This window comes from Helianthus annuus, chromosome 7, assembly GCF_002127325.2.
Source record: "Helianthus annuus cultivar XRQ/B chromosome 7, HanXRQr2.0-SUNRISE, whole genome shotgun sequence".
Taxonomy (NCBI): domain Eukaryota; kingdom Viridiplantae; phylum Streptophyta; class Magnoliopsida; order Asterales; family Asteraceae; genus Helianthus; species Helianthus annuus.
Window position 1 is genome coordinate 132,600,497 of NC_035439.2, and position 22,170 is coordinate 132,622,666.

At 37.5% G+C, this 22,170-nt stretch overlaps 3 protein-coding genes across 3 annotated transcripts; 1 reads left to right on the top strand and 2 right to left on the bottom strand.

Annotated features, from left to right (window-relative positions):
- Positions 1-1,208: 1,208 nt before the first annotated feature.
- LOC110868667 (protein SIEVE ELEMENT OCCLUSION B) lies at positions 1,209-11,620 on the bottom strand. Its single transcript, XM_022117897.2, has 7 exons — positions 11,301-11,620; positions 11,119-11,223; positions 10,607-11,016; positions 10,415-10,524; positions 10,190-10,332; positions 9,614-10,105; positions 1,209-1,989 (listed from the first exon to the last, which is right to left on the bottom strand). The coding sequence occupies exons 1-7, from the start codon at positions 11,547-11,549 to the stop codon at positions 1,342-1,344; spliced, it is 2,157 nt and encodes a 718-aa protein (XP_021973589.1). The 5' UTR covers positions 11,550-11,620; the 3' UTR covers positions 1,209-1,341.
- A 1,534-nt stretch (positions 11,621-13,154) lies between these two features.
- On the bottom strand, positions 13,155-15,594 carry LOC110868665 (28 kDa ribonucleoprotein, chloroplastic). Its single transcript, XM_022117896.2, has 4 exons — positions 15,158-15,594; positions 14,959-15,060; positions 14,202-14,477; positions 13,155-13,414 (listed from the first exon to the last, which is right to left on the bottom strand). Exons 1-4 carry the CDS (start codon positions 15,506-15,508, stop codon positions 13,349-13,351), a joined length of 795 nt encoding a protein of 264 aa, XP_021973588.1. The 5' UTR covers positions 15,509-15,594; the 3' UTR covers positions 13,155-13,348.
- A 3,960-nt stretch (positions 15,595-19,554) lies between these two features.
- Positions 19,555-20,787, top strand: LOC110868664. Its single transcript, XM_022117895.2, has 2 exons — positions 19,555-20,051; positions 20,314-20,787. Exons 1-2 carry the CDS (start codon positions 19,692-19,694, stop codon positions 20,473-20,475), a joined length of 522 nt encoding a protein of 173 aa, XP_021973587.1. The 5' UTR covers positions 19,555-19,691; the 3' UTR covers positions 20,476-20,787.
- Positions 20,788-22,170: the final 1,383 nt, after the last annotated feature.

Sequence of the window (22,170 nt, forward strand, 5' to 3'; positions counted from 1 at the left end):
TCCGACCGAGGAGTCGAAACGTATATACCAAAAAATTTCTATAAAACCGGGGGGTCAAAAACGTGTATACTCAAAAAAATTTATACGAAAACTACATACTCTCCACTACTAAGTGAAAAGTTCGGAGGGTCGGTCGCCCCCTCCTGCCCCCACAATGCTACGCCCATGGTAACGGGCTTAGGTTAATGTACCTACTTGGACATATGGAGGCGATGTGACCATATTGCTTACATGTGAAACAACGAATCCCAGCCTTCCTCGGTCTCCCGATTGGTATACTTCCCTTCAAGCCAAACTTCTTCGCAAAACCCCTTGGAACCATCTTCTTGTGAAAGTTTTTGACTGGCGATTTCCATGAACGACTGGATTGCTTCCCCTGCGCGTACTGTTTACCTTTTCCGCTGCCTTAGCCACTCTTTCCAATGTTCATTCCGACATCACATCACTGAAATCGGCACCAACCGACTTGCCTTTATCCCTCAGATGGTTTCCAAAACCATCATCTTCGTTCTTGACCTTTACATAACCTTTGGCTCTGATACCAAACAGTTAACGGGTTCCCAGGACCAATCGGGCCGAGAAGAAAGATGATCACACAAATAATTGTAATCGCATCAAAAAAAGATGAGGGTTCACGGGCTTCTGCCCTAGGTGAGTGTTTTCCCAGTTCGGAAACGAGTGTATCCCGATTTGGTGAATTTCGCCAGAGTAACCCATTGGAAGGATTCATTAGCCGTTAAAAAAAAGTTTGAACAGAAACTGTGCACCGGTATCTAACATTGAGAATCACGAGCAAAAGTTCTACACCGTAGTTTGGGATGAAGAAGCGCCAAGAGTGTGTGTGCGCGCGCGCTAGGAAGAAGAATGATCGGAAACCAATGACTCAAATAAACACATTTGAACTTCTATTTATAAATGGTTTCCGGCACCGGCGCTCGTAAGGGACCGTTATGCTCTTGTGATAGTCCGTCACCACTTGCTTCCAGATAACTCAACTTTTCTTCTTGTAATGGACCGTTGTGGGATACCCATATATGGTGAGTCACATGGCCCATGTCAAGATCTCAAAATTGTGGCCGCCCCCTTATCCAATTGTGGGACACACCATTATCGAATGGTAACGATCTGTTATGTGACCCAAAATTCAAATTTTGCTTTAGTTACAAATAAGTCCCCCTACTTTATTATCTTTCAAACCGGACACACAATTTTGACAGATGTTACATTATATTCTTATTTCAGTACCAAAGAAACACAGCAACAATCACTTCTCAGTGTTTCTTTTCATAGTAATAATAACCACCAAAGAAGTTTCCAAGTTGGTAGATTTGCATTACTTGATCAATAGGGTTCAATAAGTCCAGTTTGGTCATGGCAACAAAGGAAAGCAATGTATTTCTCCACCTGCATATATCGATGGCACACTGAGCACCGCATACGTTCAGGGAGTCTACCTCCTGCAATGGGAAACTCAAATCGACTACAACTATGTGTTGTGATGTGAAGCTTATCATGGTAGTCTTTAAATGACAAATCAAAACCCCGTGAGGGGATGTGTTCCTTCCAGAGATCAAAGTCAGCAAGTGTTTGCATCATGGAGGATCCATGACCATTGGTCAGAATATGTGATCCTCTACAAAGCATAGCCCATGATCCATCCTTCTCATAGCTGAGTAGTTTCATGATCTGTTTCATTGTGATGTCTTGATCATCAGTGCGATTAAGTTGGATCTTGGAGAGCAACATGCTTTCTAAGCGGGTCCAGAAGTACCGTATTAGGGTGATATCTTGCCAGCAGTAACTGAGTTTTTCTCTTCTGATGGTTTCAATCACCCTACGCACATTTTTTCTTTTACTGTTTTTTCCAACATACGCCATCTCTAATGGGAGGCATGCAGCAGTTGCCATAGCCCTTGCAGTGATCGTAAATTTGCGAATCCAGTCAATGTTATCTGTTGCATACAGTACGATATACTTGTCGTCCGCTACCTAATAAATTAAAGTACATCAATTTAGCAGTTGAAAAAATGGTGACTAGCTTCTCTATGAAGCGTTGAGAAAGTATTGAAGAAATTTAATTGTGAAAATTGTACTTTAGTGAGCATCCTTATGGATCCAAATGTAAAGCTTTTGCCTAACAAATTAAGGTGAAATTGTATCTTAACTAGAATACTCTAGAGAGAGCTATTGGTTATTTAATGTACGCCATGATAAGCAGGAGACCTTATATAACCTTTGCAGTTGGAAATTTAAGTAGGTTTAGAAGCAATCCAATCTAGGATAGTGTTCAAGTACTTGAGACTGAGAAACCATGTGTTGGACTTGGATGCCCAATAACAACATATAACAACATTGCAAACGAAATATGATCTTAAAGCTCGCAACTCGTTCAATGAAAATCAAGTTTGTGTTTAAAAGGAACTAAACACATAAACATGAGGAAATTTTGTATAATTATTTATAATTCGTGGTCTGTTTTGGTAATTATACAAATCATCATAAAAAACAGAGACGATTACAGACTAATGACAGGTAGTCTTATTACAGTAATAATGATAATAATAATAATAATAATAATAATAATAATAATAATAATAATAAGGTAATGGATCACGTAAAAGACAAATCTTCCATAAAAAGTGTACGCGACAATCAGGCTTGACACATGTCTTTTTCACACGTTAAAGGACTTTTGTATTTTAAACTTTTTTTTATATGTGTGTGTGTTTTAACTTAATTTTTAAAACTAATCACACAGATGATCCTTGTAGTATATGTGTGTGTGTGTTTTAACTTAATTTTTAAAACTAATCACACAGATGATCCTTGTGGTATACCTAAATTACGTATACAATTATGAGTCCGCCGCAACACGTGGGCAATCAATACTAGTTTTTAGAGAAACTTAGCCGGATAGTTTATGTGTTTTGCCCAAGTTTCACCTTTGGTCGCAACTTTCTAAAATTACACTTGTGTCCCCTCTTGTTTGAGTAATTATTACTCGGATAGGCTCTAAAATAGATGAAGGTTAGTTTTATCTGTTAAGTGGCTGTCAAATGACAAAATCGCCCTTACTAATGAAAAATAGCAATTAAAACATTAGAATGGGACCCACCTGTTATGGACCGAAACCATTGTAAGGTAAGGGACTTGTCCCACATAGATTGTATAGGCAACTGATGTGGGTTTATATACCAAATGGGCTCTCTCACCCACCAGACTATTTTTTGGGTTGAGTTCTCTTGTTTTGTATGCAACAACCCAAAAGACTAGTATTAGTCCATAACACCACCTTCCACTTTCTTTTCATCCTAAAACCATCACCGGACACCACCTCCTTAAACCACCATCGGCAACCACCTCAGTAAACCACCATTGCCCATCAACTCCTAAACCACCACCCTCTTGTAGGTCCACTTGGAGGATCAAGAAACCTACTTCCTTGTTTATACAACACATTTACAAGTGCGGAATCCATGTAAGAATGCAACCAAAACAAAGTATAACAAACACAAGTAACCAAAGATTCACTATCTTGATTAATCTGAAGAGAACAAGTGCAAACACATATACACAATGTTTGACAGACTCTCTAAATGCTCTCTTAGTTGTTCTGATAACATGTGATGTCCATTTATAAGCCCCCAACCTAGTAACATTACGAAGAATGTTACTGGGCTCACGAAGAATGCAGGCTCACGAAAGACTTGGTTCTTCGTGGGTCAAACCAACGAAAGACTGAGTCAAGGCGAAACATATTCTTCGTGAATATGGGATCCCACGAAGAATAGTGCTTCGTGGGGAGGCTGCAAAACAGACAGAAAGAGAGACAAACAGACAGACAGTAAGATGTAACCAAAACCATATAACAAACTGCACAACAGCAGCTGTTTTACATCATTACAATCATAAATGCCATACCAAGTCAAGATAGGAGGATATCTTGACTTGGTCGACCCGACCAAAACATTACAGGCACATTAAACAAAGACCGTACAATTATAGACGTAATAAGAACAAGCGACAGACACAAAAACTGCACCAACACCTCTACCATCTCATAAGTCTTGATTAGTATTTATAGCCTAGTGGCATCTTGGTGGTGGGATAAAGCTTTGAGACCAAAAGGTCCTGGGTTCGCTTCCCACAAGAGGGGGGGTTTCCCATATTTATTGGGCTTCCCCCTAAATTGGTGTATAGGCATTATGCCTAGTGGAGATGGATATGATCGGGTGGTTCTGCTGGTGGCACGATGATACTCCAGTGATCCGTCAGTGATCCAAATTTGTCGTTCAAAAAAAAGTATTTTGAAGTTAAATCATTTTCCATTTTTTTAAAATTTAATAATATAAATTTAGTTTAGTTTTTTATTTTATCTTCAACCTCAAGAACACAGAGCTGAGCATGAGATGATTACGAGCAAATGAACTGAACCCCTCAATCAGTTCCAGCTCCCATTAAGATTATTAAGATTATGGGTTCTCTAATAGGGCTGGTATATTGTGTATACCCGTACACGATAAGACACGACACGACATGACACGACACGATAAGACACGATACACGAAATCCCATACACGAACACGACACGATTATCGTGTCCTTTTTTTTCAAACACGAACACGACACGATATACACGAAAATTACCTGTTAATACCTGTTAACACGACTGTTCGACTGTTATACACGAAAATTACCTATTAATACCTGTTAACACAAACACGACATGCTATCTGAGAGTTGCTGAGCGAGTTTAGGGTTTTAATTTTTTTTAATTGAATGAGGAATGAAAATAGAAAGGAATTAAGGAACCCACACGCACATGGTTGATGAGTTTTATTTAATTTAATTTCTTATCGTGTACTAACGGATATTAACAGGTAAATAGGTATTTAACCTGTTTACACACGAAAATTAACAGGTAATCGCATGTCTACCTGTTTGGTACACGATACCTGTTAAGGATATACACGATACCTGTTAACTTCGTGTAGGTTCGTGTCGTGTATTCGTGTAAAATTGCCAGCCCTATTCTATAACCCTAGCATGTTAGCCCATAAGAATCCTAATTGCTTCAGAAATTGTCCTTCGTACTCAATTCCATATAAACGTACGAGGATTAAGTTCATCAACGTTCGATTAAAGCCTTGTAAATGCACCATGGCAACATCGAAACCCAATTGGGTGAAAGGAGATAAGGAGGGTTTCAAGGAGGATGAAAGGTTTTGGTAGTTGTTGATTTCTTTTGGTTTGTTTCCATCTAAGACCCAGAATATGAGGTCTCCAAACACGTTGAGTTTCCGCAGGTTCCCATTTTTTGTTTTTAGTTTGATATAATTCAGTTCATCAAATTGCATAATTGCTTCATAGTTCTAGAGATGTACCGTTGTTGACTGGTTGAAGATTCTAGAAACCCTAAATTGAATGAAGTCTCTTAACAAATTTTTCTTTTTTATGTTAGAGCTTATTCCTACCTATCAATTAATTAAATAACTCCTCTTGCCTAGATTTAAACCTAGCATCTTCCCTCTAAAAGACATGAGCCTCTACCAAGTAGGCTAGCCTTACATTGGCAAGTCTCATGATAGATAGTATATTCTTTACCGGATACAGATAGTTGACTCTTTAACAATTCGAAATCATTTTCCAGTAAAAATGTCACTAGTGTGAAGGAAGTGTGTTTCGGGGTGGAGAATGAGTGATGGTGGAGGGTGGTGGTTTTAGGAGTTGGTGGGTGATGATGGTTTAAGGAGGCTGTGGTAAAGGGTCGTTTAAAGAGGTGGTGAGTAGTGGTTTTAGGATGAAGAAGAAGTGAAAGGTGAGTCCCGCTTATCATTTTTATTTGTAAGGGCAATTTTGTGATTTGACACCTACTTAACTCATAAAACTAACATTCATCCACTTTAGGGACTATCCGAGTAACAACTAGTCAAACCATAAGGAACACAAGTATAATTTTAAAAAATTGGGGACTAAAGGTAAAATTTGGGCAAACCGTAAGGCTATACGAGCATTTTTCTTGTAGTTTTTATTACTACCATGATACACATAAAAGTATGATTCTAGAGGTTTCTAGTTAGTATATGATTGTGTGTTAATGGAAGACGAGGTAACCAGTGTAATGTTTGTATATGTTTAATCCTATTTGTAAAAGTAAAATGTAATTCTATTTGTAAAAGTAAATTGTAATTTCGATCCTCGGGTTTGTTTGAATTAACATCTTTAGTCCACTGAAGACTTAATTACCAGCTAGTCCGAGTTGGCTGTGACAGAGTCTCAGAAAGTCTTAGCTGCAACCTGAAAGATCACAAGGAAGAAAACACACCGTTAGCCTCTTCACAGGGAGGGGGTCACACTGTGACCAAGCTTGGGCGTGAGAATAAGTATCGGAGTATGTGGAGTAAGTCAGTGAGAGAGAGAGAGAGAGAGGAGTTAGAGAGAGAAAGTAGTGATTATCCTTTCTGTGAGGTTTTAGTGGGGTATTTATACCTTTGGGGCATGCTGATGTGGCGAGGTAGTTATGGCCTAACCTGTCACTATCTGTTAGTTAGAGTTGTGGGCCCCAAGTTAGTTAGGGATGATCCTCTATGCCGGTCGTACTTGTTCAGATCGCTTGGTTTGATTCGGTGGCATCTTGCCTTCGGCGACTAGCATTCGGTCCCTGGGGAGGTTGATCGGTCCAGGGGTAGGAGATGTTCGATCCGGTATCTAGTACATAACCTCATCATCCACCCTTAACAACTCTCATCCGTCATCCCTGACGTTTGATCTTTTCACACTTTACATCCTTTCACCTCAACATCGCTAATGGAATGGACGAATGAATGGCATGGACGAGGTAATGGAATGGACGAGGGAATACAATGGATCATTACCATTCTATGTCCTGTTTGGTTACCATGTGTGAATGGAATGAGTTATTATTGTGTATTGTTCGGTAGGCAAGAAAAACGGAGTAATAAAATCAACGGCGAGTGGTGGTGGTGGTCGGTGGTAGTGATTGTGGGTGGTTATAGGTGGCGGTGGTGGGTGTCGGCGGCAGCGATGGGTGGTGGTGGTGGCGGCGAGTGGCGGTGCGGCGGCGACGACGAGTGGTGGTGGTGGCAAGGTGTTCGTTGGTAGTGGGTGGCAACAGAGGCGGTGACGGTAGTTGGTGGTGGCGGTGGTGGTGGCGTCGACGATGGTGATGGGCGGCGGCGGCAAGTGTCGTTAGCAGTTGGCCGCAGTTGTGGGTGATAACGGTGGCGAGTGGGTGGCGGCGGCGGCGATTGCTGTCAGGGTGAGGTGGTGGCGGGTGGCGGTAATGGCGTCGGTGGTGGTGGTGGTGGGTTGTGGCGAAGGTGGTGGGTAGTGGTGTTGATGAATGGTGCAAGAGGGGATGGAATGGAAAAAAAAACATGGGGGGCGGAAGGAATGATTTTGAGGGAATGAAATGCATTTTGGAATGGGTGATTCTATTCCATTGGCCAACCAAACATCATTTTCTTCATTCCCTTATAATCATCCATTCCATTCTACCTCTTATTCTTGCATACCAAACACTACCTAACTCTTCTATTAGTTTAGATATGAAATTACCTTCGTATACAAAAATTGTGGCGGCAATAGTACTCTATTTCTAATGGTGAAAAAAGGGGTTGCCCCTTCTTTTTTTTTTTTTTTTCATTTTTCAAGATAGTATACTTATAATTAAACACAGATTGTTCATTAAAACTGTATGTGATAAATTACTTGCTAATGTTCTTTTAGACATGGTCCAACCAATTTACAATTTTATCTATGTTTTTAAATTACGATTTTTCATCATTATAAAATTACGTTTTTGCCACCAGTTCAAAATAAAATTATGTTTTTGCCTAAGCTAAAAATTACAATTTTGTCATTGGTTCAAAATTACGCTTTTGCCCTCGTTTCAAAATTACTTTTTTGCCACGTTTAATTTTACAGTTTTGCCATTAGTTTTTTTTCTCCAAGCCAATGCTTGGCACTTCCCCATTGGTCTAATCAAATTACAGTTTTGCCATATGTTTTATTCTTTTTTCTTCTCCCAGCCAAATTACGATTTTCTCCTCAACTCAAATTTATAGTTTTGCCATTCTTTTACCCGTCAAATTACGATTTTGCCCTCAATTTAAAATTTGTTTTAGTGTTTTTTCTTTTTTTCTGACAAAACTATGGTATGTTTTGTTTTAATTAGTTGACTCGATGTGCTTTTTATTCGTGCTAACCGGTAGCTTCTCTTTCATTTTAGTTTTTTTTAGCAAAAGTATGGTAGTGTTTTGTCTTAATTTGTGGGCTCAATAAATTTTCTTTTTAGATCATGTTATGAATAGTATGTACAAGTAAGCGAAATGCAGATATACATGCTATAAGAGAGAAATATTCTGCTTATTGCCCAGCAACGCGGAGAGGGCGGCAGTACCTAGTTAAAAAGATACACTTATTATTGATTATTTTCCAGATCTTTCGGACTTCTCCTACCCATCACCCACCTTTTCCGGTGTGCCGGCAACAACGGCAATTGTTCCCCATATTTCCAAACATATTTAATATTATTTTTCAAATCTGTATGATGTATCTGAATTTGCCATATTGATTTCACAATTTCAAGAAGCTGCCCACCATTGCTATCATTAGGCCTGCAATCTCGAGTTTATCCTGAGGTCAGAATTAGGTCGTGAAACTAGTATGACGGCGAAGTCGCCGGACTTAAGTTGACCATTAAAACATCCAGATCTGGATCTAGTCAGAAACTCCTTAGTGCCAATAAATCTTCAATGGAAACCGAAAACAGACCATGGTAGTCACTGGAAATCATCTGGTGATGAATCCCCGCTCGAGTATGTGTGAGTCGTCATCATCATCAGCATATCGTCGATCTTGTTCAGGTCACGCATACCGGCTGCTTTTAGGTTTCGAGATTTCTTGTTATGGTTACCCATGGCATTATAGCCTAGTGGTATCTTGAGGGTGGGATAAGGCTTATGACCATTTGGTCATGGGTTCGATTCCCACAAAGGGGGTTTTCCTAGATTTATTGGGTTTCCTTTTGAATTGGTGTATAGGCATTATTGCCTAGTGGAGTTAGATATGATCGGGTGGTTCTGCTGGTGGCACGATGATACTCCAGTGATCCGTCAGTGATCCAAATTTGCCGTTAAAAAAAAAAGAGTTTTCGATGTTAAAACTGTCTGTTCGTACCCTATATAAAGATAACATTTTTGGTCTATTTTCTAGTACTGCTTTATCTTATTGAATTTTCATGAGTCCTAATAAAAGTTTTCAATCTAAAAGTACCAACATGATTCAGGATTTCAAGGACATATCGATAGAGATGCACAGGTTTCGGACCCGTCCTGGAACCGGATCCTACACTACCTGACCCGCAGGTACAGGCCAGGTACAAACCCGGGTTTAGAAAAAGGAACCGACCCGGAATCACCTCTACCCTGGGAAAAAAACGGTCAAAAACTCGAACGTACCGGGCCCGGTTCCGGTACTAAAAAAAGACATGGTTTGTGTCCCGAAATCTAGAACCTATATAACGGGGCGTGACATTTGTGCACCTCTAGTATCTATCATAGGAGGATTGAAAGTTAAAATTAGAACTGACCCAATCGAGTATGGTTGGGTCCATGCCACTGACTAGCAACTCTAGCCGCCAAGTTTCATCCCTCCACAATGCTTCCTCTCTGGCTATGGTGAAAGGGAAGGCAGTGCTTCCCCAAATCCACATCATGTGGAGTGCATTTCGGCTCAACTCCCTTCCCTGTGGGTCCAGGACAACAAGGACAGGCTTGCTCCTAAAGTGCCACCTGTCTCCAATGGACTTCTTAATTGCATGATCGATATTTGAAGGGTGGTCGACCGAGTACCATGGCATACTGTGCTTCAGATCCTCAAATTGTGCGTGCAATGCATTAGTGTACTCATCGTACGGGTCTACGATAGGAAGCCACACCAGATCATACAAAGCATCAATCCTCGAGCCTTGAATACGTGACTCACTGTAAATTTGATCAAGAATTGACACTTCATCACGGAAAATGCCTATCCCTGATATCAGCAACAACACATTCTTTTTCCTCAGAACTTCTAGGCTGACCTGTTTAAAGTCAAAGTTCAGCAAGAGATTAAGTTAAAGAAAGTTATTAGAAAAATGCATTTATATATGAGATATTCCCCCAACCCTTCGTCTCGTACTCCCATCAAAAAGTGGCAGCGGGTCATCCCTGGAATTAAGCAAGATCTTGAGGATTTTCATGTTGTCAACATGAACCGTATCAAAAAGCTGATTAAATGAATTTCTGACTTCCATCTCCTTCCTCTCTTCTGCATCAATCAAGCACGAATATACATAATACTCACGTCTGTAATTTTTATTCATTATTTATTAAATATGTTGATTACATACCTATTAGACGTCGACATTCTTCCAGTTCTTTCCTGAGAAACTCCAGTAGGTAGTTGATCTTGTGGGCCAACGAAGCTAGCTCCCATGACTCTGCCGTTGACATCCAATACCTGAAGTCAGTCATTATACTTGTTAATCACTATCATTCATAATCACTCTGGATTATTTTATAACATTTAACGTATTATTTACTCGTCTCCCATGCTGGTGATGTTAGTTATCTGTGTAGCAATGGCAATAATCACTCTAGCATTCCAATAACCTGCACTTGGAAATTTCCTTATAGCTCTGTCCATAACTGGTTCTCGAGAACTAACATACCTAGATGGGAGCTTCTTAAACTGGATAATGCACTGAGTTAACTCGAGAACCAAATGAATTAGTCTGTTGAGTGCATCAAATCTTGATTTGAGCTCCAATGGTTTTGCAAGCTGATTTGATGAATAAATTTGAGCTAGAACCCTGAATTCACCATAGTTTAGAGCAAAAGCTGCAAGGATCAGTGCCATCTTGGCGTCCCAGTCGTAGTTCCCTACCGTGTGGAGTAGTGAAATAACTCTTGTGTGTGGGTCCACGGCAGTACTTAAGGTCTTGAATGACATCTATAACGTATTAAGATTGATCAAAAGGCGATATTTTTAGTCGTGTGTTGGTCTTTAAAGAAGATGAGAATATTAATATGAGTTTAGAGTTTTGAGTCAAACCTCACGAGCAAGCTTGTCAATTGGATGCGAAAATACGTTAAGCATCAGAACTAAGTTGTTTTGGCGAGATTTGGCCTCCAGTTTGACAATATCAGTGTGTTCAAGCTAAAAACAATTCAAGAGCCGCATTCATCACTAACACAACACAATAACAGAACAGTAATAATAATAATATATGATACCGCTGAAGTAGAATCTTTATCAATGGTGGCATTAATGGAGGCACGTCGAAGGATTTCCTCCACCATGTTTACAAGTGGGTCGACACCAATATCACTCCCATCAGGGTGATGGGTATCTACCACTTGCTTCATCATAACATTATCATCCGAAACGCTAAAAAGCAATTTTCGTTCACGTCTGGTGTTTGTTGTTACAGGGTTTGGTGACGGTGATGTTTGGTTGGTGTAATTGGACATTGATCGCTCCATTTTGATAAAAACAAAGTTAAAGCTTATGGGTTTAAGGATAGGTAGTTTGGTTGTGGTGATCCATGGACTTGGTAGGCTTTAAATACTTACTAAACAGAATAAAGTGGTTGCTTCAAATGGGGTAAAGAAAACCTGATGTTAATATCAAGATTGTCACTTTTGTGGTGTATACTCTCTTATATTTTACACTTTATATCATCTGGAGTCAAGGAATCAATGAAATGGTGTGTTTCATGTATAGCCAATTTGGCAGTTGTACATTGTGCATAAGCATGTGTACTCTCTTTTAAATATGTATATCTTTTTCATGGTATAATATTGTAGGTAGAGATTCAATGTTTTCATATTATATAACTGCTAATAGTAATGGGTTAACCTTTTTTGTGATATAAACATGCTTCTGGTTTATTAATGTTCTTTTTGTCTATGAATGTTGTGATTACCTCCATTTTATCTGTTTGACCCATCAAGTATAGAAAATGACCCGAACTGACCCATGGTTACAAGGCAAGCGAAGAACTAACCTGGTTTCGCTGCTCCCTGATGTGTGGTTCTTTTTCCCAGTTGTGTTCTACATAAAAATATCATGTTGACAAAAATATGGTATGCAAAAGTCTGAATAAGCTAGGTATTGAACCAGGAACTGATGTATATGCATGCCACGCGCAAAGAACATGACATCCTAAGCAAGCTTTAACTAATACTGAATCAATATAGAAATAATACATGATATAAAATAGCATATTGTATAGTGACCAAAAAAAAAATTAGCAATTACACAAGGGCAGTGAAAATACTAAAGCAGCCTAACTTTTGACAAATAAAAAGAATCATAACAAAGATTCTCCATGCCTTTCTGGACTGTTACAGACAAAAGGAAAGAATTCCCTAATCATAAGAAACTTTCCTTGAACTAATTTAAATTTTAGCATATTAATTGACCTAGAATCACAATAATAACAGTGTTAGAAAAACGAATAAGGACTTAAATGTGAATGTTCTTACATGTTACACTTAAAACAGAAAAAAGGACACTTGTGATAAGGCCTATTTCAGATGGTCAATCTCCCAAAGAAATAAGAGAGGAACTAGACTATAATTTTCAAAAAAAAATAAAAAATTGATTATATTCATTCTAATCCTGGGATTTACTCCAGTAGTCATTTCGATTGTCACGTGTGCTCGTATCAACATGTTTATCAGATTCTTGCAGTTCTCTACATAAAGTCACTTTTGTATTATATGTTGGTGTATTGTTTCTTATAGTGTTTACAATTTAACCCTATATGATATATAACGCTATTTGTCTTTGCTGGTAAAATCTCTTTAGGATATATAAGCAATTGGGCAAAGCTTCCAGTCAACTCAATCCAGATCATCCGAGTTAACCCAACTCAACCCAACCTTCTCTAGCCTGACTAGACTAGTGTGTGAGTTCTTGACGCATGATGGAATTGCAATTTGTCACGTATCAGGCGAAAGCAAACGGATTTAAAAAAAAATGAAAAAAAATCCGGAAAAATTTATATATTTTAAAAAAAGTTACTACGGTTACAATAGATTGCTTTTATATGGGATTCTATCTGTTTATCATCAATCACCAACTAAGAAATTAAATGTGATAACTAATAAACTGCATGAATCAGTAACAACTCGGCGATTTAATTATTATATGAAGATCAATAAAAATATTCATTGTCGAGTTGAGATTCATTGTTGTTTCTTCACTCGTTTTACACACCCCCACCAATCCGCGTATGATTTTGTTAACCGAAAATAGATCAGCTACTCTGCAACCTTTAAAAGAAGGTACGCTTAGGACGATCCTCTGCAACATTTACCCTGATTGCCCTCCCATCCAAACTCTGCATCACATTCACAAATCACCAATTCAATAAACACCATTGCTTGCATACCATTAAACATTTAAGGGTGTAAGTAGGGCTGCAAACGAACCAAATGTTCGGCGAACAGTTCGTGAACCGTTCGGCGGGAAGTTCATTTGTGTTCGTTTGTTTATTAAACAAAGGAACACAAACAAGAAATTACGTTCGTTTAGTTAAATGAACAAACATGAACAGAGGTCGTGTTCGTTCATTTATGTTCGTGAACGTTCGGTAACGTGTTCGTTTCTGTTCGATAGTTCATTTGTGTTTTTAGTTTTTATATATATTTAAATACTTCAAAATTCCGACAAATTAAATATCTAATAAGTGTCAGAGTATTATATATTTTATTCATGAACGATTGTTTGTGTTCGTTTGTTTCCATTTGTGTTCATGAACATTAGTTTGTGCTCGTTTGTGTTCGTCAACGTTCGTTGCCTAAAATTAACAAACAAACACAAACGAACACGAACAAGTTCATTTCCTTAACAAACAAACACGAACATAAAATCTCGTTTGATAAGTGTTCGTGAACGGTTCGCGAACACATATATTTCTTAACAAACGAACACGAACAAGGTCTTGTTCGTGTTCGTTCGGTTAGTTTGCAGCCCTAGGTGTAAGCGAGTGGAGTCGACACACTCCTTAAATTATATTTGTCAAAGTTTGTATTGATTAAGTAGGGGCTTTCTGGCTCAGCTACAAATGACCCGTTACCCAACCAACCCGACCCGTTATATTGCCATCTCTAGACTGGTTAACATACCTGTCCATCTAGCGCAGCGATAGCGTCGTTCATTTCCGTCTCACTTGCCATCGTTACAAAGCCAAACCCACGTGAACGTCCAGTTTCACGATCATAAATGACGCGTGCATCTACCACCTTCCCATGTTCACTAAACGCCTGCTCAAGCTGACCGTTATCCACCTGCCATGCCAGATTACCCATGTAGATTTTAAACGAACTTGCTACTACCCGTCTTTCCGGTTGTGAACCTCTTGGTGCAGCTTTGTTTACGGTAAGAAGCCTCCCACTTAAATCCTGTTTTGAAACAATCTTTACATTAAAGCTTGCTCATTTAAAAAGAAAATCCATTTTTTTTACTCATTTACTTAATAGTCAGATGATGTGGGTCGTGTTTTTATCTCAAACGGGTCAAATCAGTAAAATCTAGCTAAAAAGTGTACATAGTATTTTTTTTTCCCTCAAAAAAAGTGTTTGCGGATCGACCCAAAAAGGTCTGCTTTTATGAATTGGTCATTTTAGCTTGTGTCGTAATGTTTTTATCTCAAACGGGTCAAACCAATCGACTAAAAATGTAGCTAAAAGGGGACGGCCGGACGGGTCATATGGTTAAACATGTTGAAAGTCAAGTGAAGCTCCTAAAATTCAAAGACTTATATAATGTTATTATATTTATTGTTTTTAATCAAAAAATGTATCAACTCTTTATGAATAAGATAAAGATAAACATGACAGAAAAATAAACTAAAGAGCAAGAAGTACATAAAATAAAACTCACATATCCATTGAAAGTGTCCACAGCTTTCTCAGCTTCTTCAACTGTACTCATTGTCACAAACCCAAACCCTCTACTCTGTTCAGTATCCCTATTATAAATCACCTACAAGACACATGAATTCCACTACTGTTACCATGCACCACACCACACACAATCAAGAAAATCTTTATAAAAATAAAAACACCCTTAAAAACAATACCTCAGCAATCTCAACAACTCCAGAAGAACTAAAGAGCTCAGCCAATTTCTCACTGTCAAGATCATAAGGCAAATTACCCACAAAAATCTTTGCGTCCTCAGGTGGCTCTGAATATGATTCTTCTTCTACGTCTTCTTCTTTTTCACTTTCTTGTGTGACTTGTTGTGACCAATCTGAGGTGTGGGCAGCAAAATGGGCTAATTTGTGAGGTGAAATGACTGAAATCTTGTTTGTGTGAGAGAGACATGATGAAAAATGAGGAAAAGTTAAGGTTTTGAAAGGTGGGTTTGAGGTGGGGATGATGGTGGATTTAGGGGTTAGTAACTGAAATGGTAGAATTGTAGAAGACATAACAAGAAGGGGTTGAGGAGATGCAGAAAGATAAGAGTGAGAGTTGCAAGATGCAAGGCCAAAGATTGTTTTACTAACATAGGGAAGATATTTATGCTTTGTGGGGAGACATTTTGTAGGGTCAAGTTTTGCGTCATAGCTTGTTGTTCGTTTATCTGTCAATGGCTTGTAATTTGTTATTTTGGTATTTTAATAAATGTCACGTTATATTAAAAAAAGGAAAAATTACAAGTTTTGTCTGTTATCTTTATATCATTTTTCATAGGGTGTCCTTTTTAACGAATGTTGACAGGCGGTGTCCTTTATTAGGTATTTTGTTGCAAGTTTAGTCCTTTACACCCAAGCCAGTTAAAAAACCCTGTTAATTGTTGACAGGCGGTGTCCTTTACTAGGTATTTTGTTGCAAGTTTAGTCATTTACCTAGGTATTTTGTTGCAAGTTTAGTCCTTTACACCCAACAATTAACAAGGTTTTTTAACTGGGTTGGGTGTAAAGGACTAAACTTGCAACAAAATACATAGGTAAAGGACTAAACTTGCAACAAAATACCTAGTAAAGAACACCACCTGTCAACATTCGTTAAAAAGGACACCGCCTGAAAAATGGTATAAAGATAAAGGACAAAACTTGTAATTTTTCCTTAAAAAAAATCATGAGGTTATTTTGCCTGAAATTAAAGTGTGTAAAATGGTTAAAACTTAAAAAAGTAACAACCTCAAGTCAATTAGCATAAAAAATATGATGAAATCATTATGTGTTTTGTCTAAAACTAAATTAGCAAGAAATTACTCATATCTCAAAATCATTATGTATTTTGTGGAACTTGAACTTGAAGAGGAAACCTGAAACCCGAAATATTTTAGACGAGTAATAACACGGGTATTCGGGTATGAGATTAGTTTTGAAAATTTTCACGAGTATGGGATTAGATAATATCGGTCCGATTCTGAAAACATATACATGTTTACCTAAACTGTATACCTGATGCATATGCTTGAAGTTTTTTAGTTTTTATTTTTATCTTTTGTTAACCCTAGTTTAATAACGGTTCATTCAAATAGATTTATTGTGTGAGAAAAATGATTTATTATTCTTTGGAGATTAATATTATAGTGGATTTTACATAATTTGGATATTTCAAACTTTTAATATCGATAATGACATGTGTATAACTAATCATATATCAATTTAATGTGGTTATAAAAAGCTTGCATCGAGAATCAGCACGTGTTCGTCCCGTTCGCTTTCGATACATTTGGCGCTCTCGCCCCTGACGCGGTGCGGTTCCTTAAGCGGGTTCAACAGGTGGTAAGCAGTAACACCGCACATGTTAAGGGGCAGAATTTTGTGTTTAGCAGGGTAGGGTTTGCTATTCAGAAAGGGGTAGCGGCGCAGCTTGTTGCTCGTCTACCTACCATTAGTTTGTAATCGTATTGAGAAATGAATATAATTCTATTAAAAAAAAATTGCTAAGTGAAAAAAAAAAAAAAAAAACATAAAACTATATAAAATTAGAATGGTAAAAAATGTATTCCGAAACCCTAGCCGGTATATTTTTTAAGAAGGTAACGTGTATATCCAATATCCGCATAATAAGGGTTGGACATGAGGTACGATTTTACCACAGGTATAAGATTGTGATTATCGATACCCGTTCCAAACATAACCATCCAGGGCATCTCTGCCTAAGACCATCCGTAGTGGGGCGTGATTTTTAAAAAAAATTGAAAAATAACGCCCTAAAACGCCCCCACTACCATTACATGGGGCGTTATTTTGCAAAATTTTTGAAAAAAAAGGGTTCCGGCGTTTTCTTCAAAACGCCCAAACTACAACTTGGATGGATATGAGAACTTTGATGGACCAATGGAAAGGGACCATGATCTATCAAGAACATTATTTATCTCCATTACATTACAATAAACAAGAAATCGAAATCGAAGAACATGGTTTCTCATAAATAACCGAAAATTGATTTCATTGAAGAACAACAAGTCCGGATCCTTCTGAGTGTGCCAGTGGCGAATCTAGAAAATTATTATAGGGGCAACGTTTCAAATAAAAAGGGTAACGAAATTGAGAAAACGTTTAATTTTTTCAAAATTTACACTACTATCGGAGCGTCAAAGGGTAACGGATGTTATCCCTTCTTGAAGGGTAGATCCGCCCCTGGAAGTGTGCTCCAAGCATTAGAATTCGATTTCTCGTTAAGTCTTCAAGGTTTTCTTCTCCATTGATTCCAATAATTCTTTAATCTTCTCATCAAGAATTGCAACTTATATGATGACAAAGAAAAGTCCAGAGATGAAGATAAGAAGAACAATTAATCTCTCGTAAATTTTGCACAATGTAAATTAAGGTTTTCAACTATGGAATTTAAGCTTTAACTCGGCTCAAACTCAACTTAATTTTTCAAACATACGAACTTATACGTGCGTGTTCATTTACACCCTTATTTCTAACTTGTGTCACAAATATTTTTACTTGCATATCACATACAATTGTATCGTTGAAATATGATTCATGGATATATATACTAATATCAATGCAATCATAATTAGGCTGTAAACGAACAGAATGTTCAGCGAACAGTTCGTGAATCGTTCAGAGAGAAGATCGTTTATGTTCGTTCGATTAGCTTAACGAACGAACACGAACAAAAAAAATTTGTTCAGTGAGCTTAGTGAACGAACACGAACAAAGGTCTCGTTCATTCGACTGTGTTCGTGAACGTTCGGTAATATGTTCAGTTATGTTCGTTTACGTTCGTTCGATTATATTATAAAATAATAAATAATAAACCTTTTATCTAAATTTATTGAAAACTTGAAACCCTGTTTTTTTTTCTAAGTTACCTAAAATTTGGACATTCAAGACATTTTTCGGGATAACTATGTTAGTTAAACTTTGAATAATTATGTCTAAGTTAGTTAAACTTTAAATAATTATGTCTAAGTTAGGTAAACTTGAATCATCGTTTTGGTGGTTGTAGTAGACTTCTTGTGTTTTAATTTATTATTTGATGGTTGTATTTAAACTATTTATGTCCAATGTTTAAGGTTAACAATGTATTTATTTTTTTATTTTCAAGTTATATGTTCTGTACGTTTATTTATATTCGTCTGCGCTCGTTTATGTTCGAGACCGGTATTCACGAATTGTTCATGAAAAACTAACGCGGCATGTTAATTCCCTTAATGAACGAACATGAACATAGCCTTGTCCATATTCGTTCGGTTCTATTACAACCCTAATCATAATTCAATTCTTTAAGGGTGAACAGGCGTACGCGAGGATGGCATGCGGTTACCCATTTATCGCTCGGGAACGCCGCCGCCATCCCCATTCGGCGAGCGGTGATCCATGATTCTCGGTGATTAGTCCCCGTGTGCATGTTGTTTTTTCGACCGTTGAACCATTTTAAACTAAACGCCTATCAGTTAATAAAAATATATATTTATATTTAAACCATACCATTCATAAACCATTTCTCATAACTATTCTTAGCCAAACAAATTCTCTTCTCATACCCATATTATATAAAATGGCGGATTAAATACCGTTGTTTATTCCACTCGACATTAGTGACAAATTATTTTGTCGAGGAGCCGAAATATGATGATGATTTTTTTCGTCATAGGTTTCGTATCTCAAATAAGTTATTTTAAAAAATGATGATCTTTCTCGTCATAAATTTTGTTGACTTTTCTAATTTAGTTTATTTTTATTTACTTTAATTTAATTTAATTTAATGTAATGTCTTTTTCTTAATTTAATGTAATTTTATATTGTTTAAAATATTTTAATTATTAATGCATAATTTCTAGAAATAAAAGAAAAAAAATCGACTAATCAAAACCCTTTTATATTTGAGTGCAAAATGAAGAACAGGGAGGAGACCAGGAGAGTTAACATGAGTACATGATATGATTAGCTGTGATGAAAAATTAGCTACCAAAATTCCTAAACAATAAATAAATAACTCATCTAAAACAATAAAATAAAATAAAGATAATTAAAAAAAAATAAAACCCAAATTGCATACCCAAAGGGGGTTTTCAAACTTTTCATTGCCGATTGACGTTTTTTTCAATCACCTCCAAATTCAAATCCAAATCTCCACAAGTCACCAAAATCCAACACTACACCAATCCAAACTACACAACACTCTATAATTCCATCAATGGAATTCAACGAACAAGACTGGGAGCTCATCAACGACGACGGCTTCGTCTACCGGCGTCTGAAGCGTCTCCGCCCTGAATCCGCCGTCCCCGCCGCCGACCCACCGCCGGATCCCGCAGCAGAAGCCAAAGCCCGCAGAGAACGAAAGAAAAACTTGTTATTAAAGCTGAAAACTAAGTACCAACAAGAGATTGACCATTGGGAACTTTTGTCGAACACCTTGCAGGCATTAAAAGACCGCACACAAAATCAACCACCAGTTGTTGTTTCACCTGTTTTAGATCAAAGGGTATCCGTTTTGCACGAGAACTCGTCCGATTTGACTCACCGGAAACTCGCCGGTACCCTCGTCCTTCAGGTATTGGTTATTGTTGAGTTCAAAATTACAACTGTTTTTTCACTAATTATCTTATATTTCTAGCAATTAGTGTTAATATATTCATTATAATGCAGAAATTTGTTTCAATTTAATGTTTAAGAAGTACCCATTTGCTATACCCAAAGTTGAACATTTAGGGTTTTTAGGGTTTCATAGGGGTCTGAGTTGGGAATTTAAAATTTTCTTTAAATGGGGTTTGAACTTTGAAGGTGATTTTGTGAAAATTTGATTGCTTTTACAGGTTGAAGCTCAGGAAGCTACTATTTCTGAAATTTCAAGATTTTGTGATGTTGTGGAAACATTATGTGATGCGGAAGAACAGCGGTTGAGGCAACCGTTTATCGACTTGCCGATTTGGGAACCAAACCCACGGGAGCTAATTGCGTCGCTGTTAGAAGATTGAGGTGTGTTTGAGATTATGGGTGTAGTCTGACTTGGAGGTAGAACCGTAGAAGAAAGGTTTCGGGTGAAGAAACCGATGACGGTGTAGAAACTAGAAAGTGAGTAAGTATCTCTTAACCAAGAATTTGTTGTGTTATATATTTTTGTTTAGTGGTTATAGATAGATTCGTTGAATGCTAGCTGTATCAACTGTGATTGAGCCAGTGTATGGAACTAGAGTAGAACACAACTTTGTTGATCTTGTTCGAGGGTTTGAATGTAATTTGAGATATTGTAAAAATTGTTGATTTAGCGATTCTTGTTCATGGGTCAAGTTTTTACCGTTTTTGTAGGACCTAAAGCAATAAATATGAGATAAAGTCGCAAATAAGCGTAGTTGTTAAAAGCCATCGCCTCTTGCGCCTAGGCCCATTTTTCAGGCGAGGCGAGGCAGTTGCGCCTTAAATCGAGGTAATTGCGCTTTAATTCTCCAGGTGATGGTTCAGGTGCACATTCCGGTGAGATTCCTAGATTCCAGAGAGTTTCCGGCCAAATTTTCTAAATTCCGGCAAGATTCTAACCAGATCCGTACTTTTATCTAAGGAAAACTACTTTTCTGCACTAATACACTAATATTTTAGAACTTTTGGTACTAAATAAATGATATAAAGTGTTATATAATAGATTTTGTTTAATTTATTTAAAGAATAGTATTCTTTTTCTAATAGATAATATATTTTTAATTTTTTATTATTATGCGCTTTATTTTTCTCAGGCCCTTGCTTGTTTTGTGCTTTGCGCCTAGGCCCCAGGCAAGGCCTATGCGCCTTTAATAACTATGCAAATAAGAAGAATTAGTTTTGCTTTTAGTGACTCGTTTTCCTGTTAAACAACTTTGCAGACAGCAGTGTGTTATTTAAATTTTGACAAATGTGCATCATTCAGCATCAATAATATATAAGAGAGCATCTATATTATTGCAGTCGTGCGTGAAGCCGTGAATGATATATAACAATACGTACATATTTTACAAACCGTTACAGATGTGTGTCAGGGGCTTTAACTAACGGCCTGTTTATATTTTTACGATTGTGTCTCGTATATGAAACTATACTATATCATTACAGATGTGTGTCAAATGAAGTGGCTATGTTTACAAGCGTGTTAATATTGTTACAACAATGTGCCTGTGTGTCGCGTGTATATTTACAATGATATATAATGATGCATCATTGTTGTTATTATAGCAGTGAATTAGTGATATGTAAATGGTCATATATCATTGTCTGTCTATACGTTGACGGTATCTATATCATTACATTTGTCAAACAAATGTCCATATTTTAACAACTGGTTTGATATTATTACAACAATGTTTCAGTGTGCGTCTATAATCTATATTCGTCAATGATGTATTTCTGATGCGCCGATTAGTGTCAATATAGGTCAGAGTTGACCTGTATGATTCACTATGGCTCATATGGGTGCCTGTATGTAGTCAGGTTTTTTAGAAAGACGAATTAATTAATCCTGTTGTTTGTATGATTTGAACTTAAGTCCTCCAAACCTAGGTACCCCGTACCCGTAGATGCCTATATAGTTCCAAACACCACTACGAAGGGCTTTATGAGACAAAAAAATGGGGGAGGCGCCATACATATAGCGCCGGGTATGGGGAATGTTTTCAAAGTTTGGACCAATCATAAACAAGCAAGGT